Source organism: Drosophila virilis, chromosome X (assembly GCF_030788295.1).
Source record: "Drosophila virilis strain 15010-1051.87 chromosome X, Dvir_AGI_RSII-ME, whole genome shotgun sequence".
NCBI lineage: Eukaryota > Metazoa > Arthropoda > Insecta > Diptera > Drosophilidae > Drosophila > Drosophila virilis.
This window is the reverse complement of record NC_091543.1, coordinates 3,464,917-3,490,743: the sequence shown is the minus strand read 5'-3', so window position 1 is coordinate 3,490,743 and position 25,827 is coordinate 3,464,917. Positions and strand designations below refer to the sequence as shown.

At 40.3% G+C, this 25,827-nt stretch overlaps 2 protein-coding genes across 14 annotated transcripts in view; one reads left to right on the top strand and one right to left on the bottom strand.

Annotated features, from left to right (window-relative positions):
* Rab3-GEF (Rab3 GDP-GTP exchange factor) overlaps nt 1-20,716 on the top strand; it is a 35,507-nt gene extending 14,791 nt beyond the window's left edge. For 3 of the 13 annotated variants that reach the window (XM_070211217.1, XM_032440460.2, XM_032440457.2), the window contains 15 exons: nt 68-162; nt 225-1,323; nt 1,381-1,584; nt 1,883-1,933; nt 2,933-3,302; nt 3,364-3,749; nt 3,837-4,322; nt 4,770-4,886; nt 5,160-5,417; nt 5,850-6,089; nt 6,462-6,734; nt 6,825-6,992; nt 15,874-15,946; nt 16,037-16,083; nt 17,741-20,716. In XM_070211217.1, the coding sequence (XP_070067318.1) occupies nt 68-162; nt 225-1,323; nt 1,381-1,584; nt 1,883-1,933; nt 2,933-3,302; nt 3,364-3,749; nt 3,837-4,322; nt 4,770-4,886; nt 5,160-5,417; nt 5,850-6,089; nt 6,462-6,734; nt 6,825-6,992; nt 15,874-15,946; nt 16,037-16,083; nt 17,741-18,616 (4,743 nt within the window). In that variant the 3' untranslated portion in view covers nt 18,617-20,716. Of the gene's footprint in view, nt 1-67; nt 163-224; nt 1,324-1,380; nt 1,585-1,882; nt 1,934-2,932; nt 3,303-3,363; nt 3,750-3,836; nt 4,323-4,769; nt 4,887-5,159; nt 5,418-5,849; nt 6,090-6,461; nt 6,735-6,824; nt 6,993-10,768; nt 10,778-15,873; nt 15,947-16,036; nt 16,084-16,695; nt 16,935-17,740 lie in introns of those variants that run through there. The other 10 variants (XM_032440462.2, XM_070211218.1, XM_032440464.2 and 7 more) reach the window with 8 other exon arrangements.
* A 1,304-nt stretch (nt 20,717-22,020) lies between these two features.
* Nucleotides 22,021-24,761, bottom strand: Cyp4s3 (Cytochrome P450 4s3). Its single transcript, XM_002058020.4, has 4 exons — nt 24,444-24,761; nt 23,928-24,381; nt 22,399-23,120; nt 22,021-22,333 (listed from the first exon to the last, which is right to left on the bottom strand). The coding sequence occupies exons 1-4, from the start codon at nt 24,592-24,594 to the stop codon at nt 22,164-22,166; spliced, it is 1,497 nt and encodes a 498-aa protein (XP_002058056.1). The 5' UTR covers nt 24,595-24,761; the 3' UTR covers nt 22,021-22,163.
* Nucleotides 24,762-25,827: the final 1,066 nt, after the last annotated feature.

Here is a 25,827-nt window from a genome sequence, read left to right as displayed (position 1 = left end):
CTAGTCAAGTTTTTTATACAGCTGGGTTTACTAAAGCGACATTTTTTCTTTCGATTCCTTGCGACAGGCTTTAACCTCGATGACGGCCTCCAATCAGGCTGTATCCTCGCAGCAGCTGTTGCCCTCGGTGCGCGATTGTCTCCAGGAGCCGCCACTTTTGGGGTGAGTTCTGAGTGTGTTGAGCATGTACGGCGGATCACCGTTTCTAATCGACATCTGTTCAGGGTCTCGCAAGTGCGTCTGCCGTTGCAAACGCCTCCACATTCGGCACAGGCCAGTCAACGGAACTCGATGTCCGCGCAGGGCGCAATGTTGTCCCGGCAGCCCAGTCCAATGAATTCGCCGGCACTGAATCCCTTTGTCTACGGCACCGACGTCGATTCGGTGGATGTCGCGACGCGTGTGGCCATGGTGCGCTTTTTCAATGCCCAGAATACCCTGGCCAATTTTGCGGAGCATACGCGCACGCTGCGTCTGTATCCACGACCCGTTGTCGCCTTCCAAATCAATAGTTTTCTGCGTTCAAGACCGCGCGCCTCCTCGTTCCTCAATCAGTTTTCGCGCACGCAGGCTGTGGAATTTCTGGCGGAATGGTCCCTAACGCCAACAAATGTCGCCTTCCTGCGCGTACAGACGGGCGTCATGGACCCGATGCAGGTGGGCGATAAGCCCAAATGGTTTGCCCACTCCCTGACGCCCATACGCTTCTCGGTGTGGGATGATGGCAGCTCGCTGAATGGTGCATTGCGCTCCTTGAAGCAGCTCGAGTGCCAGCCAACGGATGAGAGTGGCTCGGATTCGGAGGGTGCTGACAGCAGCAGCTCCTCGTATAGCTCACTGAGCGATTTTGTCTCGGAGATGGCCTCATCGGATTTGTCGCCCAGTCTGCACGATGTTTTTGGCTCCTACAATCGGCCGCATGTCGTGCCGCAGACATTGTCCTCGAATCTGGATCCGGCACTGGTCTATCATCCGCCCAGCAAGCTGCAGTATCCGGAGGGTTTGGCTGGGCCAGCGGCCAGCAAGGGGGATGAGGAGCGTGCCGATTCGCCGGTATCTTCCTCATCCAGTCGCTCGGACCTGAGCTCGCCCAGCTTCAATCGCGACTCGGAGTTTGATTTTCAACCCAAGTCCGGTCAGCAGCCGGCGCCGGGTGCCTTTGAGCTGGCCACACCGCTGGCCATGCGTCTCGAGGCGACAATTAAGATGGCCAGCCTGGAGGCCGAATCGGATACAACCTCCACGGTCACAGGCAAGACCATACCCAGCAGCAAATTGCAGCGCAATACCAGCGATGTGGAGCGCGCCGAGAAGAAGATACCGGTAAGCGAAAGATCTTTCCAGTTTTTGATAAACCTAACCAAATTCTTGTTTCCTTAGCCACCGCTGACGCCGCCCGTTAAGCAACCGAGTGTCACCAATATATTGGCTCGAACCGGCAGCTCTGGCTCCAGTTCGAGCAGTCCGGGTCGCCAGAGTTCACAGAGTTCCCTATTCGAAAACTTTGCATCGCACGCCAAGGAGCTGGTGCGTGAGACGACGCGCCAGAGCAGCCAGGAGGGTCTGTTGGCCCATGTGGACAAGGTGAGTTGTGTCCGTAAGCAAATTGATATATATATATATGTTATATACATATATATATATATATATATATAGAATTGAATGTGCATCCATTGTCGGACTCAATGTGTGTTGTTGTGCTCTCTGTTGTTCATCTACTTTGATACTGTGATAAACGTAATTCGAAATTCGATTAACGATTAACGATTAATCGAAACGTTTCTCATCGATATCGATATCGATCAACCAAATCGATAATCGTAACATAATCGCACGTTCTATGTGTCTACTTCAATGTAAACCAATGTATAACTAAGTATAGCATGCACAGGACGAAGATCTAGATGATAAAATGCGTCACACCTTCGAAAAGGTTGGTACCCAGCCACTCGCACACTCGCCCTAACCTCTAAACATATATAACATCAACAAACACACAGACACACGCACACGCACACGCACGCACGAGCATTGATAACACCTTCTGCCCAGGCCCAGGCCCATAATTAAAGAATTTATAGTTCGGTTTAGGATAGCTTTGGTGTGGTGGCAACCCTATAAATGGCAAATCCAAATTCATAACTTAAAAAAAAGTTACACCAAGAAAAGATTTAAATGAATCAACTGTTACAGCATGGTGACAACCCTGTTTTGATTTGAGCTGCAAATTTGGAGGACGAACTCCCATAGATAAGATGAAATAATTTTATACAGGGATTTCAGGAATGTACTTGAAATTGTGTATAATCAACTGAAATGAAAACGATTTAGATAACATGGTGGCAACCCTGATTTGAATTAAATCTGTTAAACTTAAGGGGATTTCTCTACAGGCGTTCAAAAGATTAAAATAAAACCGGATAGGCAATCAATAGTATAAATTCTGAATTAAATGGAAACTGTGTAAGAATGGTGACAACCCTGTTTTAATTTGCAATGCAAATTTGATGGAGACACCTCCATAGACATACATTAGATAAGATACAAGTAAGCTATGGCGTTTCTCCATAAACGAATGGAAGAGAAACTGTAACATAGGGTGACAACCCTGTTTTGCAATAGAGCCACAAAGCTGTGGGATGTAACTCCAAAGCTAAAAGTGAACTATGAACTGTAAAGGACTGAAGAAAATAGATTTTTTATGTCACCGCACCACAAAAACAAAAAAAAAAAAAAAAAAGGCAGCTGTCAACCCTAGTACCACTGTAGCTTGTAGATTGCATAATATTGCTGTAGTTAGTCGACCTTGCTGTCATTATACTGCACTCTGCGCTGTTGTTCTGTAGTAACTCTCAAGTTATACCTTGCGTAGTGCCCGAATTGATATGTTCCAAGGTTGGACTAATTAGATTTAATGCTCTGATCCTCACAGTTTACGCTGCACGCCAAAAAGGCGGCTGGCGAGGCTTCCAAGCAGGCGCTGGAGGTGTCCAAGCAGGCGGCTGGCGTTAGCAAAAACACCTTGGAGGATCTCACCTATGTGGGCAAATCAACGCTGGGTGATCTGACAAAGACGGCCAAGGAGGCGGCCACCAAGAAGGGCATCATCAAGATCGAAGAGCACGGCACGGCTGCGTCCAGCAATGCACCCGCAATGCCCAACTCTCAGCTGGCCACACAGAAACAGGTGCAGCAAAGCGGCTGCGGCGGTCCGGGCAACAATTTTTTTTCCTCAATTGGCACCGATTTCAATGGCCTGGCCTCCACCACAACGACCATGTTCTCGGGCATGTTTGGCAAGAGTAAGTCCGGCATTGATGCCGCCGCATTCCAATTCTCAGCTCATGTTTCCCACACGCACAGAGAACCAACAGAAACAGGCGGCGGTGCAGCACAAGCCGTCCAATATGGGCGGCTCGAAAAACAAGGCGGGCAGCAATTTTGATCCATTTCCCAGTCGTAAGGGTCTGGTGGAGCGTACGCCGCTCATAAAGCATTCGGGACCGCGACAAACCCAGGAGGATCTGACGCGCCAACAGAATCAGGAGCGTTCGCACAGCAATGCCGAGAATCAGGCATTCCTCAAGGATGTCACCAATCAGGTGCTCGCCGGCGAGGGTGTCGGTTGGCTCAAGCTCAATCGCTTCAAGAAACTGATGGAGGATGAATCCTATCGCACGCTCGTGCTGAGCAAGCTTAACAAGACGCTAGACAAGAAGATAGCACCCGATGATCATATTGACGATGTGGTACGTCAGAAAATGTCCCAAGTCCAAGTTCCATCTTCTAATTCTAATTCTAATTCTAATTCTATTCCATTTCCGTTTCTCAAATAGTGTGTGACCAAGCCCGTGTGGAAGGGCATGTTAAAGTGTGTGCAGGCAATTGCCGGCGGCCTGGACGCGACCTTTAGCAATTTTGGTCTCGGCGGCATGGCCTCTGTGTTCCAGCTAATGGAGGTGGCGCACACGCACTATTGGAGCAAGGAGATCAATGAGGGCAGCGACATGTCGTCCAGCTTGTTGTCGAGTCATGCGGCTAGTCCCATGGGCAGTCGTGAGAATCTGCGCTCACCGAGCAGTCCGAATGGCTCACATTCGGGTCTGGGCAGTGAGTGGGCCTCGCCGCAGGAGTCGCGCAAGAGCTCAACCCATACGGCCCTGTCGGCCACAACGGCAGCGGCGGCAACAACAACGGCCGCCGCCCGTCGTCTGTCCTCGGCGGACAGCCAGGATGGGCAGTCGACCACCGAGATGTTCAAGGATATGTTGTCGCAGAAGAGAAGTGCCTTGAAGAATATGCTCACCTCGTTCGATTCTGATGTGAGTGTGACAATTGTAAAAGCTTACAGTATTCAATACTCGTTAGCTCAATCATTCAATCATAGCTGCCACGCCCATGCCCATGCAAACGCCCACGCCCACGCCCATGTCCATGTCCATGTCCATTTATGCCGTAGTCAGTATATCAATGCCGTAAACCATCGTATGCCAATATCGTGCATCGCTATCGTAATCGTAATCGTAATCGTAATCGTTATCGTTGTCTATATATCGTATATATCTATATATATATATATATATATAATTATATATATAAATGTAGCAAGCGCTTATCAGCATATTAATAATATATCGTAGTCGCATAATCGGGCCACGCCTCGAACTTCAATCAATGCTCAATGTCGGCCTGCTAAAAATAATCGTATATCGTCTATCGCAATCAATACATAACGTATATATCGTATCGTATCGTATTGTAATTCGTAGGCTGCTGGCTCGACGGGCGCGCTATCCGTGGTCAGTGATCTGCTGCCAGCTGGCAGTCTGAGCGTCCGCATGCCATCCAGCTGCCGTTCCACAGTCTCAGACACCGAATACGAAAATGTAAGTACACAGCTCGATGACCCCGATCGATCGATTAATCGATTAAACGATAAATAATAATCCACCAATAAATCGATACGTTCAACTTGTCTCAGTCCCCGCCCAAATAGCCCACAAGGAGGCCAATTATCAGCTTGTCAACTTGTAGTCGGTTGTTTTTCTTTTGGCTCGAGATCTGCACCGATCACCAATATATATATATATAAATATTTATATAAATAGATATCTGATTTATCTGCCTTGATCTTGATCATTGTCGGTGTTCTTTCACAGACCACCACATCGAAGGATTCGAAAAAGAGCACCGGAAATTTGTGGTCCGGCAAATCGACGCTCAGCGCCGGTTTTCGCTATACGGGCGGGCATTTGATTAACACCTCATCCTCACCATCGCCGGACAGTCCACGGGTATATCTATTTGAGGGCCTTTTGGGCAAGGATCGCCTTAATCTGTGGAATCAAATGCAATTCTGGGAGGACGCCTTCTTGGATGCGGTCAGCCAGGAGCGTGATATGATCGGCATGGATCAGGTGAGCCGAGCTTTATCGAAATATTTGTAGAGATATTTTTGATCGTCGCATGAAGGAATTCTTTTCTTCTAGTTACATGTGCAATTGTTGTTCTTTTTTTTCGATCTTCAAACAAATTTTCCATGATCAATGTGAAAATGCATTTCATTCAGGTTTCATAGATTTTGTCAAATTCACCTCACAAGGTGGATTCGGTATATCAAGGTTTATATTGAATTCCACCTCCCAAGGTGGAAAATGGAATTTCGGGATTGTGTGAATGAAAGTAGTATTTTCATTGGATTAAGCTGATTTTTAGTTTTAGAGCGAATTATTCATGGAACCTGTTTATGAAACAAAGCCGAGTAGGATTCACTTCCCTAGGCGGAAAATGCATGGAAAACTTGAAATAAATTTCATTATAATATGCATATGTTCTATTTTTTCATTTAGGGTCCCATCGAGATGATGGAGCGCTACAAATCGCTCAGCGAATCGGAGCGTAAGCGTTTGGAACACGATGAAGATCGCCTGCTGAGCACCATGCTCTACAATCTGACGGCAATATTGGTGATGCTGAATGTGAGCAAGGATGAGATTCGACGCAAAATACGTCGCCTGCTGGGCAAAAGTCATATTGGGCTTGTCTACTCGCAGGAGGTGCACAATGTGGTTGATCAGATTAACAATCTGGTGAGTTCTTCTTTCAATCCCATATGCCCTGAACCTAGTCAAAACTGATTAAAGGCAGCATCTTTGGCTTGATCAGATTGTCGGACGAGTCGAATGAGTCCTGATTGACTTTGGGAACTGCAAAAGCTGCAGATTTATAATTTTATATATCAATTTGCCTAAAGCAAATGCATCATATCATGTCATATTTAATAACATAGTCTTTTGAGCATAGCTCGAGAATTTAGGGAGCTAATTAGGTGAAACTTGTTAGAAAGGTACTTCAACACTTTGCATTAATTGAAAATGTTTCATTGATTGAATGCACTGATAGATATTGGGATAGGCAACGTTCAGGCTATTTATTTATTTATTTATTTACCCGCTTTACAGAATGGCAATGACATTGATCTGAAGCCTCTGGGCTCCCGGCTGTTGCATCGCCAGAGCTTTACCGTACACCAGGGCGTCGATGTGAATGGACCGTTGCGTTTTATGGAGGTGCGCGACGATGGCCTTGTGCTGCGCTCCGTGGACGGTACAATTGTGGAGCGCTGGTGGTACGAGCGTCTGGTCAATATGACCTATTCGCCAAAGACCAAGCTGCTCTGTCTCTGGCGACGCAATGGCGGCCAAACGCAGCTGCATAAATACTACACGCGCAAGGTGAGAATCGCTCGACATATCTTTACACATACATATACATATATTAATATATATATCGCATAATGCTTATATCCAATTGTGTGTGTACAGTGCAAGGAGCTGTATAATTGCATTAAGGAGGCAATGGAGCGTGGCGGCACGCCCACAAATGTACCCGAACTGGGCGGTGAGTTTCCGGTGCAGGACATGAACACGGGCGAGGGTGGACTGCTGCAGGTCTGTCTCGAGGGTGTCGGTTTGTTGTTCTCCAACAGCAAGGTAAGTGTTGTCGTCTTGATCTCTTGATTACGCACACACACACTCACACACACGCACACACACGCACACTCATAGACACACGCACACACACGCATACAGACACACACATCTACATCTACATCTACATCGACATCGACATCTACGTCTACATCTACATATACCTCGCCGCTCTCTAAAAATACTCGTTTTGTGTACAACTCTCTGCATTTATATAAAAAGCCATAAACATATATAAGCATCAAGTCCACCCGCCGGCCCACTAAATCTCCCATATCTCCCAAATTTCCATCTCCCAAACCCAAGTCAGAAAAAAAAAAGAATCGAGAAAAAAGGGACACATATTCACATTTAATGAAATGTCTACCCAAATTCATTTCAAAATCTTCCACACGCTCTCTCTCTCTCTCACCCTCACTCTCTCTCTGTCTCGCTGTCGCTCTGTCTCTCTCCCCCGTCCTTGTGGAGCCAGAAAGTTCCCAGCTGTTCACATAACTACAGACATTTACATACATAATATATGTACTTATCACTTATGTATATCCGAAATCTATATACAAGTACGATATGCCCGGGCAATTGGTGTTGGTTTTTTTTTTTGTTTTTCCGTTTTTCGTTAGTTTTTTTTTTTTCTTGTTTTGGGGGCGTGTCACAGCCTCAGCGTCCACCATTTGCCGCAGGCCATCCCCTTGCCCATCGCAAAGGTTCAAACCCCAAAAATGTTTCGCATTTGCGTCCATAAGTTCTACTTATATATCAGATATATATTTATATACATATCTATATAAATATATATATATATACGACTAAAAAAGTACAGTACAAATTCAATATGAAGGATATACATACTCAAATACTTGTACTCAAATTTTGGGCCAATTTTTTTTTGTGCTTTCGTTTTCGTTTTCGTCTTAACACTTCTTTTCGATTATTATTTTGCTTTCGATTTGCCTTGGTTTGCCTTTGTCATTTGGTTCATTCGAATTTCCCTTTAGACATACCCTTTACTTTATTGATCTACTTTATATTCGTTTTGCCTTTGTTTTAGACAAGGACCTTCTCAATAGTTTGCATTATGATTTCTGAACTATCACAAATAGGTTAGTTCCTAAGCATAAGTTAGACTGCCCTTCAAAAGTACTTCACAATATACTTATATATTAGCTTCACGCAGTTGCTTGTTTTCGGAACGTCTTGGAAGTACAGTCTTGGGCATTATAGCTGGACGATCTGCTGGGTCAGTCAACTGTTTCGTAGTACCCCAACAAAGGCCCAAGGCGAATGGCATTCAAGAAATTGAATATACATATATATCTCAAGTAGCTTTGCATAAATCTCTGAAAATGTTAGCTTACCCGCCCCACTATCCCGTTTCATATTTGATATATATTTCAATATTGTTTTAAGCAGATTTTTTCGTTATTTGTTTCTTTATTTTTTTTACTGTTTATCTTCTTGTTTCGTGTTTTATTTGCATTCATTCACGTACCCCTCTTACCCCTAGCCATCTTACCCCAAACAATTATCATTATATATATATATATATATACACACATATATATATATATATAGAAAATGAACCAAACTTTTACATTTCGAAACTTTCGCTCGTTTCGGTTTTCTTTGCTTTCATTTCATATGTTTTATTTGTCTCGCCCTCTTTTTTATACTTATTTACTTATATAATGTGAGAAAACGAGCGGTACCGAATCTTTAATCCAATATTAAGACAAACCACTCGAACGAAATAAAAAAATATATGAAAAAAAAGAACAACAAAATAAATAAATAAAAGAAATCCATATATCATATAATCCATATATTGTGCTAGTGAATGTACTGAATGCTATATTCATTATACTCTCTCTACTTTATTTTTATTATCCTAACCAATTGAACACATTTTCTTATGTCGACTTATGATTACGCTTACGATTTTGATATCATTGAGCTGCGCCATTTTGTTTTTACTTCTATTTTGGTCTCTTCTTCTTTTCTTTGTTTTTTCTTTGTCTAAGGTTTTTTTTTTCTAACAATTGTTCTTGATATTTATTATATCGCTCTCGAGCGATATCCGATAATTCTACATCATTGCCATCAAATTTTTCTGCAAATTCTTTTCGCTACTTTTTTGTAATGTATACAATTTTTGATTATGAAAAATAAATTTAAAAAAAACCACAACTACTACAAACAATATATATATATATATATATATATATATGTATATATATATATATATATATATTTGATAGGGCTATATATATATATTTAAAGTTAAGATACGCTCAGGCCCCAAAAAAAAAAAGTGAGAAATCGTTGTGTGAATGGGGTTATGATTATTTTTGGTTATCGCTTTTCAGTTTTTGCGCTGTATGAAAGCTAACGGTAGCTAAATACCGTTATTTTGAAACTGTTTTTCATATTGCGCTATGTGAAAACAAACAGTAGCTAATTACCGTTATTAACTGTGCATACAACGCGCTGCGCTCTTTCGTATGCTGTTGCCGAAGAGAGCGAGAGAGCATGTCTGCGTGTCTGTGTGTGTGTGTGTGTGCGAGCGTGTCGGCAAGCCGTTTACCGTTAAGTGCTTTCTTTCCATTAATCTCTTTTGTCAATGTTACCCCAATTATTTTTGAAATTTTTGATTTGTTTGGGTTCTCGCTACATTTGAAATCCTGGAATATGACCACATCTTGGAGTAGGCGTATTATCCCCAACCCCTCAAAAAACAAGTATCTAAAGCTAAGAAACGTATATATATATATTAAAAAAGAGAAAGAATATAAAAAAAAAAAATAAAAAAAATACCAGTTGTTTTTGTGCATATACCAAAAACTGGTCGCTTTTGAGATGGTCCTTGTGTATATTTGCAGTTTATCGTTTGTCTCTAGAGCTTCTTTATTTTCAATTCTCTTTTCATTTGCTCTTCATTTTTGGTATTTATTTGGTATGTTTGGTATTTTTATAACTACCTCTGTCTATCTCTCTCTCTCGCTCTCTTCTTCACTTGTCTCTCTCTCTCTATCTCTCTTTCTTATCTCGATTGTTTGTTCGCTTTTTTACAGCTTCAATTTGTAATTTCGTTTGCTTATTTTACTTTGGTATTTTCAATGCGTTTTTCTTCTACTCAATTTGCTTTACTTTTCTTATGTACGAGTAATAAACCACAACAACAACAACAGCAACAACAACAAATAACTAAGATTTAGCTGTCCTACCAAATGTCCCAATTTCCAAAATAAAAAATAATAAATAATTAAAAAAAAACTCTACACAACAACAACAACAACAACCACATTTCATATCGTTTCTCCTTAGTGCTACAAAAACCAAAAAAATACCAAAAAATACCAAAATTCGCTAGATATGCTATTTCCAAAATTTTGCAAACAGTTACCAAAAAAAAAAACCCCCCCAAAAAAAAAACAAAAACAATATAAATATATGAAAATCATCTAAAATTAAATTAAAATGCGTTTTGTCAACTTTCTTTTTATAATTTTCTTTGTTGTTTGTTTAATGTTTTTTGTCGTACGTGGAACGCTGCTCCGTTGCTCTCCCATTTTGTGGACTTTGATTCAAACACACACGTTCCCTACGAATCGAATCGAAACGTTACGAATAATTCCAATGATTGGTCTGCCTCTCTTACATGCCAAAAATTAACAAAACCAATAAAAAAAAAAAAAAAAAAAAAACAAATACCAAAAAAATACTTGAAAAAAAAAAACAATACTAAAAACATTTATGAACTGAATATGTCGTTTACGATAAAGGATTTCGAGGTATTGCAATGAACAAATTTCTTGTTATATTTGAACTTAAATTTTATATAAGCAACTATTGTTCTTTAAGCCCTGCTCCCTAATTTACTTAACCAACAACATTTGCGTTTCATTCAATTCAAATAACAATTTCATTTTGTGTTCGTTTCTTTTTTGTGTTTTCCAACACCTACTTCACTATTTTCGTTAGCAAACACTTGATTTTCTTTTGTAAACACCCACGCAAAAAAACGAATAAAAACCTAAAAAAAAAAAAACTACAACAAATGGCATACAACAGTTAAAGAACCCTATACAAAAAAAAAAAAATTTAAATCTAGTAGTAGATACATTTGATTCGAAATAATATATATATAAAAAATTATGTATATTATTTGTAAGCTTTTACGTTCTGAAATTAATTTATAATCGAAATAGTTGGCTGGATGGTTGGTTTGTTTGTTACGTTTGAAACAGAGCCGTAAACTACTTGTTGACGTTTCCCCACACTCATTTTACTTTCTGATCGAATTGAACGATATATATCGTGTACATTTCCATTTGTTTCATTTCTCACAGTTTTTCTCATATTACGTTTCCGTTTCCGTTTCAATTTCATTTCGTTTGCGTTTCAATTCCAAATACGAATACTGCATATACATAGCGGGCGTTTGGAACGTTTTGGAACTAATACATCAACTAGATATATATATATATATATTTATATATTTTATTGTGTGTGTTGTTCTACAGTTTTTAGTTCTACTCTCTCTCTCTCTCTCTCTCTTTCTATCTATCTCTCTCATTGTCTGTCTATCTCTCTCTCTCTCTCTCTACACACACACGCACACATACTCGAAGCAGGCTACACTTTTGGGGGTTTACTCAACCAGTTTGCAGTTTCAATAACTGCTCGATTCATTGCTATCAATATCGACAACGATAACCATATTTCCATTTATTTTCTATGTTTCCTTGTCAGTCTGTTTGATCTAGAAAATGCTGGAACTTAACGCAAGTTTGCGCTTTTTACAATCTGGTTGCTTAACCCCTCACACACACACACACACCCAACAAAAATCAAGTGCATATAGGTTTTTTGAATGTACCTGCAGAGGGTAGTGAATGTGCAGCATTTAGAAGAAGATGTCTTCAATTCCAGAATTTATATCTATATATATATGTATATATCACATATATATCTATCAGTCGAGTCATGTCTCTCTGCCTAGTTCTTAGCGAACTAATTGCTTAGTTCTCAAAACTATTTAGATGAAATGTCGCATAGCTCTTTCTGTCTGTTCCATACAGTACATATAATGAGGTCCAAGCGGAATCGGAACACTATAGCATCATATTTTCGATTAGCCTTATTTCTTTAGGCGTGTCTGTCTGCCTATTCGAACTAATCGTTCAGTTCACACAGCTATGTAGATGAAACTTTGTATTGCTTCGTTTCTATGTTGTTCGCAGTCAATATGCCGGGGACCAAGTGGAATTGGAACATTATATTCTCATAATCACGATCGCTCGCGTCTATATACGGATGTTTGTCTGTCTAGTTCAATGCTAATTAATCGCTTAGTTCTTAAAGCTATCCACATATCCATGTATGCACATCTTCCTCTTTCTGTTGCGGAACATACATACATATGTCGAGGCCCAAGCGGAATCGGAACATTATATTATGATATTCGCGATCTATCGAGTCTTCGTAGGCTGAACTTATTAATCAGTTCTCAAAGCTATCAAGATGCAATTTTGGATAGTTTCCTCTTAAATGTCGAGGTCCAAGTGGAAATGGAACATTACATATGCTAAAATTCTTGTGTGACAACCTCATTAGTCTTTCATATTATCGCGATCAAAGTCTGCACTCACGAGCCTGACCAAGCTCTATGCTTATGATCTATATCTGATCCATATCGGTTTACTATATTAACTAGGTAGAATCGGTCGAAAAATTGATTTGTTATATGAAAAACTTGTACGTATTTGATGAGCAGCAAACTGGGAAGCTTTAGAATCGAGCTGAGATTAAAAGTATATCCAAATGTCTGCAAGGGTATTAAAACTTCGGCTAGCCGATGTTTTGCTGTTCTTTCCTCCGAGTGTGTTTTGCTTATGATTTGGCACTGTTTAGCGTGCACTTGCTCCTTGAATGTTTCAATAAATACAATCACAACACATACCTTTACACCTTAAACTCACACACACACACACACACACACAGTTCTATCTGTCCTACTCAACAGACTTTGTTCACAATTTCCTATATATATAACTTCCATAGTTTGTAGCCGTAGCCGTAGCCGTAGCTGTACGAATGCCCAAATTAGTTGGGACTCGCATTAAGTAGGAACCGCTTGGAAACCGAAACCGGGCCCAAGTTTCCATTTGGAAAAGTTGATCTAGCAAAATGTTTGTTCGGCTTGCCGTACAACGAATATTTGAAGCACTTACGATACTAATTAGACGGCATGTAGCTTCACGTTCTGCTAGCATCTTTCATTAGTTAGTTCGTGTTTTTGGTAGAACTCAAATCTCAGTAAATCTCAAGACACTTGACTTTAGTTTTGTTTATCTCTCGCTTGCTCTTTAAACGAAAACCCCACAAAAAAAAAAAAAAACTCAAATAAATAAAGTTAAATAATAGAAAAAAAAAACAATTATTTTATATTTATAATTTTGCTTGTGTAGTTTTAGTTTCAAAAGCAAAATGTAGTTCTAGTTTATAAAAAAAAAAAAAAGAATAACAAAAAATGCTGTCAACTAGCAAACTTTAAACTTTCGCATATTGAAGAAAACGAATAATTGTTTTCAACAATATGAAATGACACTCGTTTGCGCTTAATTTAATATTTGTTTTAAGCTCTTGCTAGTGCGAGCACTTGCCCTCTCATTCTTACTCTTGCTCTCGATCTATCTCTGATTGTTAAAGTTTCGCTCTATCTGTCTCTGTCTTACACTTACTCTTACTGTGTTCCTTTCTCTGTCTTACATTCTCTCTTACTGTGTTACTTTCTCTGTCTACATTAATCTAAAGCTTTCGCTCTATCTCTCTGTTTCCCTCTCCCTCTCTATCTCTATATCTCTGTCTTCTGCATACTGCTGCTGTATTACTTTCTCTTTTTACTTCTACCTATATATTTCTCTCTCTCTCTATCCCTGACTTGTACTTACTCCTTCTATGTTCCTTTTACTTTCTACATCTAGCTTGAGGTTTCACTCTATCTGTTTCCATATTTCTCTCTCTCTGTCTTTTTGTTCTTCATATGTCTTATGTTAACTCTCTTAATGTTACGATCTATCTCTCTCTCTCTCTCTCTCTCTCTATCTATTTGTCTTACATCTATTCCAACAGTATATTTTCTGTTAACTGTTAACTGCGTCTTTCTTTTATGTTTCATTCCTGCGTTCCTAACCTTAACTTTGCCAATTATGTGCTACTCCTATGAACGTAGACTACAAATATTCAAATAAAATATACTTGTTGATGCCAGTGCCCTGTCGCTCTCATACTGAACCGCCCGTTCCGTTCGAAATTAGCATAAGCATGCTCTTACTCTAATCCCATGCCTAACCCCAAATAAAAGAAGAAAATCTCAAGCAGCCTACATACATCGTACCATTTAAGACATTTAACGACCAGTAGACAAGTTATCCAATGTTTTGTTTTATCATCAGGCTGGGCGTATTTATTTCCACCCAATCGCCGTTCGATCCACCCGTTCCCTTTGAGACTCTAAACCTCTCAACGAATCCACATAACAACTTTCGTCTTCATTTGATTTTGGTTAAATTCTTTCTAAACTTATATCCATGATATTTTTTGGACACACACACACACATATATATACACACTCGACACAGTTAAATGCATAGTGTTGTTTTTGAATAGTTCTTCTACTTAATCCCGCCCCACAACTCGTTAGAATCTATATATATATACAAACTTATGTATATTTATATATATATATATATATATATATAACCGATTCCCAGCTAATTTATGAACGACCATCTCACAAGTGCTAATTAGAACAAAAAAACTCGAACCCAAAAAAGATCACAAATCAAAATAATAATAAAAACAAATACTTTTATCTTTTCATATATATAATAAATTATTATCAATTAAAACTATAAAAGAAAAACAGTTCGTTTACCTGAGTTTGCTGCATACTCATTTCAAATTCAATTGCCATCGTTTCGTTTTGATTGAGTTCCATTTTGTTCCGGTGCAAACCAACGGTAAAGTGTATCATTTGCGTTCCGTTTTTACGTTTTGCTGTTTCGTTTGCCTTCCATTCGTTTCCCTTATGAAGAAAAACAAAAACAAAAACAAAAAGAAAATAATTCTTAATCCCAAACAATTGACCTTTTGGATGCAATCGTGAATCGATAATCGATGATCGAAACTAACCGTTAACCTGTTTGCCTGCTGCTGGCTGGCTGCTACGGCACTCGCAGCTGATTTTCGCTTTCCTTTTTGCTTTGCTTTTGCTTTTGCTTTGCTTTGCTTTGCTTGTGCATGCCGCCTGCCTCTGCTGCCAATGGTTCTGCTTTTGCTTCTGCTTCTGCCTGTTCATGCGCTTGCGTAGCATTTAGCTTTTGTTTGAGTTACTGTTACTGTTTCTGTTTCGTTTCCGTTTCCGTTTCGTTGCGTTTCGTTGCGTTGAATGTTAGTTCCACCCACACACGATTACCCACACACACACACACACGCGCAAAAGAATACACGTACACAAAACAATAAATAAATTGAAACTGAGAGAAAAAAAAAAAACAAATATTTGTTAATTTAATATTATTTCATATATATGCATATTATCCGATACATGATTATTACGTACTATCCACAAATCGAACTGTGTGACAAGAGAATTAAATAAATACAATTCTTTGTTTCTCTACCGATTTGTTCCCTTTTCATTTGCATTTCGTTTCGTTTCGTTCCACTTTTGCGTTTCATGCCGCACTCTTTTGTGACGGTTAAGCCGAAAGTAAAAATATATTTAAAAAAAAAATAAGAAGCTGAAGAAGAGAAATCCCATGCAATTGTTCGGTTCGAGTCAAGCTAAACTTTTCATATTCTTGTACACAAATAATTTCAGTTCTTCGTGCGTTTGGATCACATACGCAAATGCTTTACACAGAAGGGCGGCATTTTCGTATTGGAGGAGTACAGTAAGTGCCCGACAAACAGTGTTCCATAATCGTTTACGTATTCAATGCTCTGTTCCAATTTCCATTTGTTCCACCCTCGCTTACTTACAGATCCGAAGACGCGCAATCTCATCCAGCGAAAATATCAGTCTAGCATGGTAAGTGCTCTATGCGTACAGCCCCAAATGCCTCGCACTGCACCACATGCATTCGCACAGCACCACAATTATTTTCAAAAGATTTTGGTTGATTTTCATTTTGAAAACTTTTGCAAATTTGTTGTATACAAAATGGAATTGAAACAGCACCTTTTTTGCCACTTGAATCACATCATGCGTATGCATACGTTTGTATATAAATATATATACTTTCCCTTTTTTGTTTTGGTTTTTTTTTTTTTTTTTTTTGTAAATACCATCACAATAATATAATATAAATATATATAAATATATAACTATGTTTGATTTGCCTTACCTTTTTCTATTCGTTTCGTTTCGTTCTTTGCTGCCACTTTCGTTTCGTTACCTTGTCAACATTTCTATGTACCAACAACAACAACAACAACAACTACTACAACAAATTAACAACAACAACAACATCAACATGCCTGCAACCATCTCCACCAACTAACACAATCACTTCACATCACACATCAATCAATCAATCAATCATTGCATTCAACATAAAAAAAAAACACGCTAAAAAACCCGTGAATGAAACGTGAAACTGAAACCAAAAAAAAATAAATCTAATTAAAATGTGACAAAAAGGCATCGGAAATTGTGCTCAGCTTTCATCGTGTGACGTCCGTGCGTTTCGCCTACGTATGTCATCTGAACGGCAAGGAGCAGGCGTCAGCATTACCGGAGAGCACGGGCACTGAAACGTTGGCATTGGAACACGACCTCAACGCGACAGCGGCAATCAATTCCAATGTTCCCCATGAAAATGTGCTTTAAACAAAATTTAAATAGTAAAAAGCAAAAAAAAAAAAAAAAAAGAGTAACTTCTTTTTTGTAAATAAAATTTTCACACAAACTGTTTATTTTATTTTCTCTTTTGTTTATACCCTGTTCACAAAGCGCAGTAGAGCATATGGGTGGCGTGCACTGTTCGTCCGACTTGAAATACCAAAATCTGCCACAATCCTGAATTTGTAATCTTCCAATGTTGCAGGCAGACTTCTCAAGACCTTATTTACAGTTTGAGCTTAAGTTGGTGCTTAAGAAGGTTTCTAGATGTGTTTTTTTTATTCGATTACGATCTCAGCTCTGGGCCCTATTCAAATAGTCTAGAGATTGCTGGGATACTTCATAATCTGATCGTCTGTTTTATGTCAAAAAGGGTGCAAAAGGTTGAAAGATTCAGGAAGCAACTGTGAACAGAGTATTGCGCAGTCGGTTGCATTCGACTGCAATGTATGTGTGTGTGTATGTGTGTCTGTGCTTCCAACAACAAGAACAACACTCACAAAAGCAACAACAACATGTAAGAAAAAAAACATCGTTCACTTCATAAGCGCAATTTGTACAAATGTCATGTTTTCGGTTAGTTTCCTTGAAATTTTATTTTTCTTTTGTTCCATTCCATTGTTCCAGTTGCATGCTATTTATGATTTTGGTTAGTTTGTGCGTTCGTTGGTTCGTTGCTCGATGTGATTAATTCACCGCAAAATAACCCACCACACACGATCACAACCACCTCCACCTCCACCACACGTCACCAACTGTTAACCAACACACAGCCACACACAGTTATTCAGCTATTGCCCAACACTAACGTACGTGTAATTGCCTTGGTGATCCCGTCATGCAGTCGGATCAGATATGCTACTCGGTGCTGTGCGTCTTCAGCTATGTGGCCGCCGGACAGGATCAGAAAAAGAATCCGGTGGTGATAACGCCGCAAATACAGGATATTCATGCGCAGCAAAAGCAGAAGCATCAGCAGAAAGCCAGTGTTAACAACGCGCCAACAGCAACAGCTGCACCAACAACAACAACAACAGCCGCAGCAACAGCAACAACAGCTGCGCCTGCAAGGCAAAGCGCCGGCAACAAGCCTGGCAACGTAACCATAAGGCACACGGTGCCCATCCAGAAGCCCACCATAACCATGTCGACGGTGCAACCGAATGCGAAGCTCCCTCAGCTACCGCCGCGTGTCCAAACACAGCCATCGCAGGAGAGCAGCAGCTGCAGCTCATCGCCAACGGCCAAGCTGCGGCACGGACAGCCGCCCGGACCGCCGCCGGCGATACCGCCGCGAACCGGCGCCATTGCGCGCGCCGGTTCAATGCAGTCGCCGCCGAGCCGGCATTTTGTGCGTCAGGCATCGGCGAATTCAACGCCGCCGCAATATACGCCACAGCCGCCGCCCCCATTTGTCATACCCAAGCGTTTGGCGCGCGCCTCCACGCTGACAGCAGCCCCACATCACATGCAGCACGCGCAGCTGTCCCAATCCCAAACCCAATCCCATTCGCAATCCCAGCAGCAGCAATCGCAGTCACAGCAGCGCGCCAGCTACGGCAGCGTCGCCGCTGCGCTGCAGTCATTGCCTGAGGGCAGCGTCGGGCACGTAGCCAGCGCTGGCTCCAACGCCAATTCGAATTCCAACTCTAGCATCAGCCCCATTTCCAGCACTGGCCACGTAGCGGGCGCATCGCCTCAGTCGCATCGCAAGCACTGACGAAGGAGTTCCTTCTTCAAGTTTAGTTCAGGTGGGGGCGGAGGCGGGGGCGGCCCCAATGGCGAGGAGCCGCATCCGCAGCCGCACAGACGCGACGTCTGTCGCACCATTTGCATACCCTGGCTATGAGCGAAGCTCTAAGGATATCCTTGCAGCCCGTTAAGTCTAGACTAATTTCAGGCTAACCATCGTTAACCCTTCATCCATTGGAGTTTAGCTTTATAATTTTCTGAATATACTAGATATTCCATATAATTTACAATCTAAAGAAGCTTCCCAGTCTCGACCTCAGCTCTATAATACTTATGATCCGTTCACTTCTTATATTGCTTAAATACTAGATATTGCTATTAAAATGTTCTTCCAACATTTCCGTTTTCCTCTTTTGCATTTTTCCAGAAATCACAGCTCTATAAGATAGTTCACTATCTAGAATTCGTTAGTTCTCTATCTAGAATTCGAGTTCTTTACGCGTCCAGCTTTATGGAGTTTTTGAATAGAGATTGCTTTAAGCTTTCGTTACAATCACACACTCGCAAAAATACCTCTGAATATTCCAGATATATTAATTCGATAATTCGTCTACTAACTAACTGTTCCATGGACTTATAGAGAGCCACAGATAACTCTATCTGATCTTTTAGTAATGCTGCCAGGTTTTCAATCATTTTTTTAAGCAAGTTTCCCAGCTATCAAAAAACTCTGCTCTTCCAAACTCAAAACTCTACTGCATTTCTCTGCGAACCTTCATTTCGCTCTCTAGCATAGTTACAAATACTTAGATAATATATTTTTGCTTTTATCTGGTAAAGTTTCTCCAAAGAAATACAGTTCACTTTGGGTTCTGTTTTTCCCCTAAGCAGAATAAATTCCTAATGCTTTATACGAGACACGATCCGATCCGATTCGATTCGATCGCAACCCTCGCTTGTTCCTATGACAGCTGTTTAGGATTAGGTCTGTCGATTTGCTAGGCACGAGTTATATAATATACTATATATATATATATGTGTACGATTACTCGAGCATACAATTGTTATCTATATATGAATACTTGTTACTGCAAGGGTATTTGCTAGTCTAGTCTAAAAAGTATTGTTCTCTGCATGGTAAAAAAAAAAAGAAAATGTTCATATAACACATGCTATATATGATACGATATATATACATACATATATATATATAACTACGATATTTTATGTTACCCAATGCTAGCCTAGACGCATCATATCATTAGCTCACACACGCACACACTCACACACACATACATACATATACCACATTTAACTAGAGGATTACGATATATAGGAGAGTAACAGGCGATGTATATAGATGGATTATATATCGAATATGGGCACAAAATTAAACAAGAAAAAACAACACAAAAAGGTAATTGAAGGCAATCTAGATAGGGAAATGTAACATACCAAATATGATAGATACCATAAAACCTAAATGAAACCAAATTATTCCCAGGCTAATGTCAAGGAATTTAACTAGTTGTTAAACCAAAAATTTTTAAAAATTACCTACAAAAATATATATAAAACATAAACGAATTGAAAAGAACCAGATGCGACGCGCGCGGAATAATATATACTTATATATATATATATATATGTATATATATATATATAAATAAATATATATAGATATATATGTATATATATGTGAAGGTTTTTAGCTTAAGGAATTGTCAGGGAACATAACATAACAGCCAGCAGAGTTAACAGAGCTTTAACAGAGTTGAGCAGCAATATGTGGGTGTGCGCGTAACAGAGATTTAACAGAGTTCGGCATAGGTATATCTATATCTATATATATATATATACCATATATCGATAACTTATCCATACCTACGACTTACTGTCTATATATGGGGCATACAATAACTGCCCCAAGCATATATATACATATATATATTTTTTTTTGTTGTTGTTGGCTTTGGATGTTAACAGGAGCACAATATTATGCTAACCAAACGTTCATATATATGTATATACAAGAATATATATGACGTCTTATCCTACAAATAATATTACATATATCTATATAAAATTGTATTTTCCAAAGTTCAAAAACGTGTGCAAATAAACACAAAATACCACAACAAATTTTCGAAAGTTGTTTTATTGCGGTTCGTATTCGTATTTTGGTTCATCGCACATTAAGATTAATATCATTATCTATGTTCGGGGTCGGGGTTTTTTACCATACAAACATTGCCAGATAAGGCAGCAGCATTTTTATTTGTCCCAGTTTCAAAGTCTAAGGCCGGACGCTCGCCTGATCGCGCCCACTTCCAAGTGCGTCACGATGAGTTTGCCAAATTCGAATATTACTTAAAATAGGCTCGATTTACTGCTGAGCTTAACCCACCACCCCCTCCCATCACCAAGAAACAAACAATAACAACTTATCTCCGCTTATTTACAAGCTAAATGGGCCTAATTTTGGACTCCTTAGCCAGAAATCTCAAGAGACTTTATTTGATATGGTTTATGAATTGTTTGTGGCACCTGCATTTGGACGCCAGCTAGTAAAAAGCCCATCTGGCAATTGACTGAACTATCTGAACTTTGATATAAGAAGAAATGCGAGGCAGGTTGGTGAGAGAGAGAGAGAGAACGAGATAGAGGGAGGGGTATATGGAGCGCTTATCAATAGAGCTAATGGATCTCTGGTGCTAGAAGAGCGAGAGCTATATAACAGAGAGAGAGAGAGAGAGAGAGAGAGAGAGAGAGAAAAAGAGAAAGAGAGAGAATAAGAGGACAATAGTGCTTAACAATAGCAAGCACAGATCTCTGATGCTAGAAGAGTAAGAGCTATATGGAGATATCTCTATCCATACCATGATAAATAAAGATTTAGATAGAATCGGGTCTCTTAAACTAACTCGACATATACGAGAGCTATATAAACCAAACTTGTTAGGCAACTTTTCGAGTTAGACAAGATAAAATTTAGCAAATAGGTTCTCACAGATCACAAATATTTTACTATGAAGAAACCGTGTTCCAATTTGCCAATATATCCTTACATTTTCATAATATCGATAAATATCGATTGATACACGTGGTTTTTTAGACCACACTTGAGAATTGCGAGAGTTAAGCGATCAAAACTTGGTAAAGGAATATCTCACAAGGTAGATAATACGCGCCATATTCCAATATCTTCTACCATTTTCAGATAACCGATGATTATCGCTTGTTAGACATGCCTATTCAGTTATAACTCGAGACCTCCGAGAGCTAGAGCAGCTAAATTTGGTATGTGGACTACGAATATTTGATATTTTGTATACCATGCCACATTTTCCCTCGAATTGGAAAAGAAAACCGAAGAATTGCCGCCACATTTAGATCATATAATATGTATGTGTGGGCTTTTCACACGCTGAATTGAGATTAAGCTTTATTTGGGCTAAAAATATACAAGAGTTATGCATAAACAAAAAAAATAAAAAAAAAAGACATTTAAAGATTAAATACATGAAATACAAATAGAGCTATATTATATAAACGATACTTGGGTATGAGCTAGATTAGAGAGGATTAGAGGGGCGTGGCCGTATGCGCACCCGAATCCCATTGCCGCTCTTCATCACGAGCTCGGCGAGCGGCTGCGGCTGATGTTCGTCGACGGGCAGGAACTGATAATGCCGCAAGAGCATGGCCAGCGAGCACTTGAGCTCTAGCATGGCGAACTTTTGACCTGCAGATATCACATTTAATTTTCGCGTGTGAGAGGGGGGTGGGGGGTGGTTGGGGTCGACATACCTATGCAATTGCGCGGTCCAGCGCTGAAGGCGGCAAAGGCAAATGGATGCAGCTGATGTTCGTTGAGATAGAAGCGATCCGGATCGAAGCGTTCCGGCTCGGGAAAGCTGTCCGGATCACGATGCAGCATATACACCAGGCAGCTAATGGAGGCGCCCTTGGGCACCGTCACCTGGCCCACCTGCAGATCCTCGTGCACGTTGCGGGAAAAGAAGGGCACCGACGGATACAGACGCAGCGTCTCCTTGATGACCGCCTCCAGATACGGCATCGACTCCTTTTCTCTGCCCTCCAGTTCGAGCGCCTCCTCGTAGACGCGCTGCTGCACATCCGCGTGCTTGGACAGGAGACTGATGGCGAACGCAATTGCCGAGCTGGTCGTGTCGTGGCCCTCAAACATGAACGTGTCCACCTCCTCGCGTATGTCCACATCGCTCAGATCGCCGCCGCCCTCCATTTGCGAGAGCAGCAACATGTCCAGAAATGCCAGACGCCGCTTGCCCCCAATATCGTTATGCTCCTCCTCCTTCTCCTCCTTGCCGTTCTGCTTGTCCAGCTGCTGCTGCTGCAGCAGCTTGCGGCGCATGTTGATCACGCGATGCGTCTCCTCGTGCAGCACGCGCAACGCTGCATTTCGCTGGCGACCCGCCGCGGACAGATTGAAGAGCAAATTGAATCTCTGCCAGAAGGAGAAGCTCTGACGGTGCAGTATGCGGCAAATGCTAAAGCAGGGCCAGCGAAAACTTGGTCAGAATATTGGTTTCACTGGCAAAGTTCTTATTTTAAGCACATATTTCCTTTAACTTGTCACACAATATGAAATGGAAGAGCTGTTTTGCTTTCACTGGGAACGCTTTTGCTTATTTCAAGCCTGCATAGTTTTGTTTTAAGTTGCTTTTTGCTTTGTTTATATAAATTCGCAATGGCCAATGCCGAGACGAAGGCTCAATCTCGAAAACTTCAACAGCGGCGAATTGGAAATTTTAAATATACAGTCTTCTAAGCCATGCATAACTTTGTTATACAATGGCATCCGCCATTTGCACAATATCGATTAATATCGATTGTAGCACATGGATTTGCATATGGGCCCAACTCGAGAACTAGGAGAGCTAGAAAAGCTCAACTTGGTATTTGGGTATATTTGTATATTGTACGCACAGATTAAAAGTAATACAAATAGATTCAATGTTTTATGCCTTTTTCGGAAAACCGATAAATATCGATTTTGCGACATGGTTTTTTCGGCACAACTCGAGAACTATGAGAGCTAGAGCAGCTAAATTTGGCATGTTGGTCTACAAATAGTACACACAGCTTGTGAATATTTCATATTTTGGATGCCACGCCACATTTTCCCTAAAAATTTGTAGATATGTCAATTTGACAGCTCGAGTCTCGCGCCTTGAGAATGTCATAAGGATCGGACTACGATAAGCGAAGTTAATCAGGCATGCATTTTGCATATGCGTGGTATTTGCTAGTCGAGCATTTTTTGATTGTGCTCTATGTGATTTGCTTTGACTTACGTCTGAACGGCGCGCACATACTCCGAATCGCTCTGCATCTGGGCGTGCTTCTTGATGCCCATCGCCGTCTCGCAGATGGCATCGAGGGCAAAGAGCGTGATGTAGGGATAGATATCGAAGGGCTCGCCATCGGCGTGCTCGCGCAAACGACTGACCAAAATGCGGCAATTCTCCTCCATCGGCTCCTTAAACTCGCTGAGTATGCGAAAATGGAAGCCCGGCGTGAGGAGCTTGCGCCGGCGATGCCATGACTCGCCGCCGTTCGTAAGCAGGCCTTTGCCCAGCCAGGGCTCCAATAGCTGATAGTTGCGCGATTTGCTCAGCAGCGTATTGTTGCCGAGCAGCTGTTTAATGTCCTCGGGGGTCGTAAAGAACACCATCAGATCCTTGCCGAACCAAATGCGAAAAACTGGTCCATGCCGTGCGCGCAGCTCCTTCAGCCAGTTGAGTACCTCTGGCGTTTCATTGCATGCATTATATTTGTTTATTTCTCTCTGGCTCTCAACTTCAACTTACCGCCCTTTTTTACATTGGCTATAAGCTCGCCCACGCTGGGGCCGGGCAGCGTTCTGGAAAAGCGCTGCAGCTGCACAAACTTGAGTATGTGCGGCAAGTAGCGCAAGAAAAGCGCCCACAATGCAAATGCGAACAATGCCAAGGTATTCATTTTATGAAAAACAAATAACAACCACACGAGCTGTGCAGGTGTGTGTGTGTGTGTGTGTGTGTGTGTCCAACTTTCTGCACAGCTCAGTATTTATTTGTCTAGGTTTTTTATGATGTTGTTGACTTAAACAATGCGTAGCGCAGCACCGTTCGCTACTCGGCAACTAACTGAACTAAACTCATTTTAGAAATCAACGACAACACGAAACAATCGCCAGCTGCGAGCCAACCACGGAAGATTACATACTCTAACTAACACAAATTGAGCAGCAATAAAAAAAAAACATATATATATATATATAAGTATATATGGCACTAGCACTATAGTTATATAAGATGCAGCATAAAAGATTCTAGATGCACAAGATACAGATACATTTACAGGGTGGTACTTGTTTTCTAGCCTGTTAAATACAAGATACACACATGCAAGAAGAATAATAAGATACTTTATCAAGATAAGATATATTCTAGCAAAAATGATAGTAGATACAAGATACAGATACATTTATTGGATAAAACATAATACAAGATACGGATATGAGATGAGTTTTAGATTATAAGATTAAATGCAAACGAGATACAAGCTTTAAGATACTTTCTAGCGTAAATGATTTTAGATACAAGATACAGATACATTTACAGGCTAGAAGATGCTTTCTAGCCATATAAGATACAAGATACAAATATGAGCTGAGTTTTAGGATGTGATAATAAGATACTTTTTCAAAGATATAAAATGCAAAGCACAGATAAAAGATACAATTTTAGATATTTTCAATCATATTAGATTAACAAACAAATGTTAGACAATATAGATGCAAGAGATGCATCTGAGGGGAGGTCTAAGATATAAGATGATAAAAATAAGATATTGTACTCTATAAAAAAATATAAAATACAACATACAGTTAGAAGAGGCGACATATCTTTTAGAAATTAGTATAAAAGATATAATATGTAAAGATATAAAAGATATTAGATACAAGACGCAACATGATTCTATAATATAAGCTGCTTGATTCAATTAAAAGATGAAGTCTGCTATATCGATATAGGCTTAAAGGGTAAGATACTTTATTAAAGAGATGAACTATAAGATATAGATACCAGATGCCTTCTAAGAAACAAGATAAAAGACTTTATTTATACAGATAAAAGATACAATATACAGATACAAGGTAAATCATGATTTTTGGAGAGTATCAGATCAATATATTAGATCGATGCACAA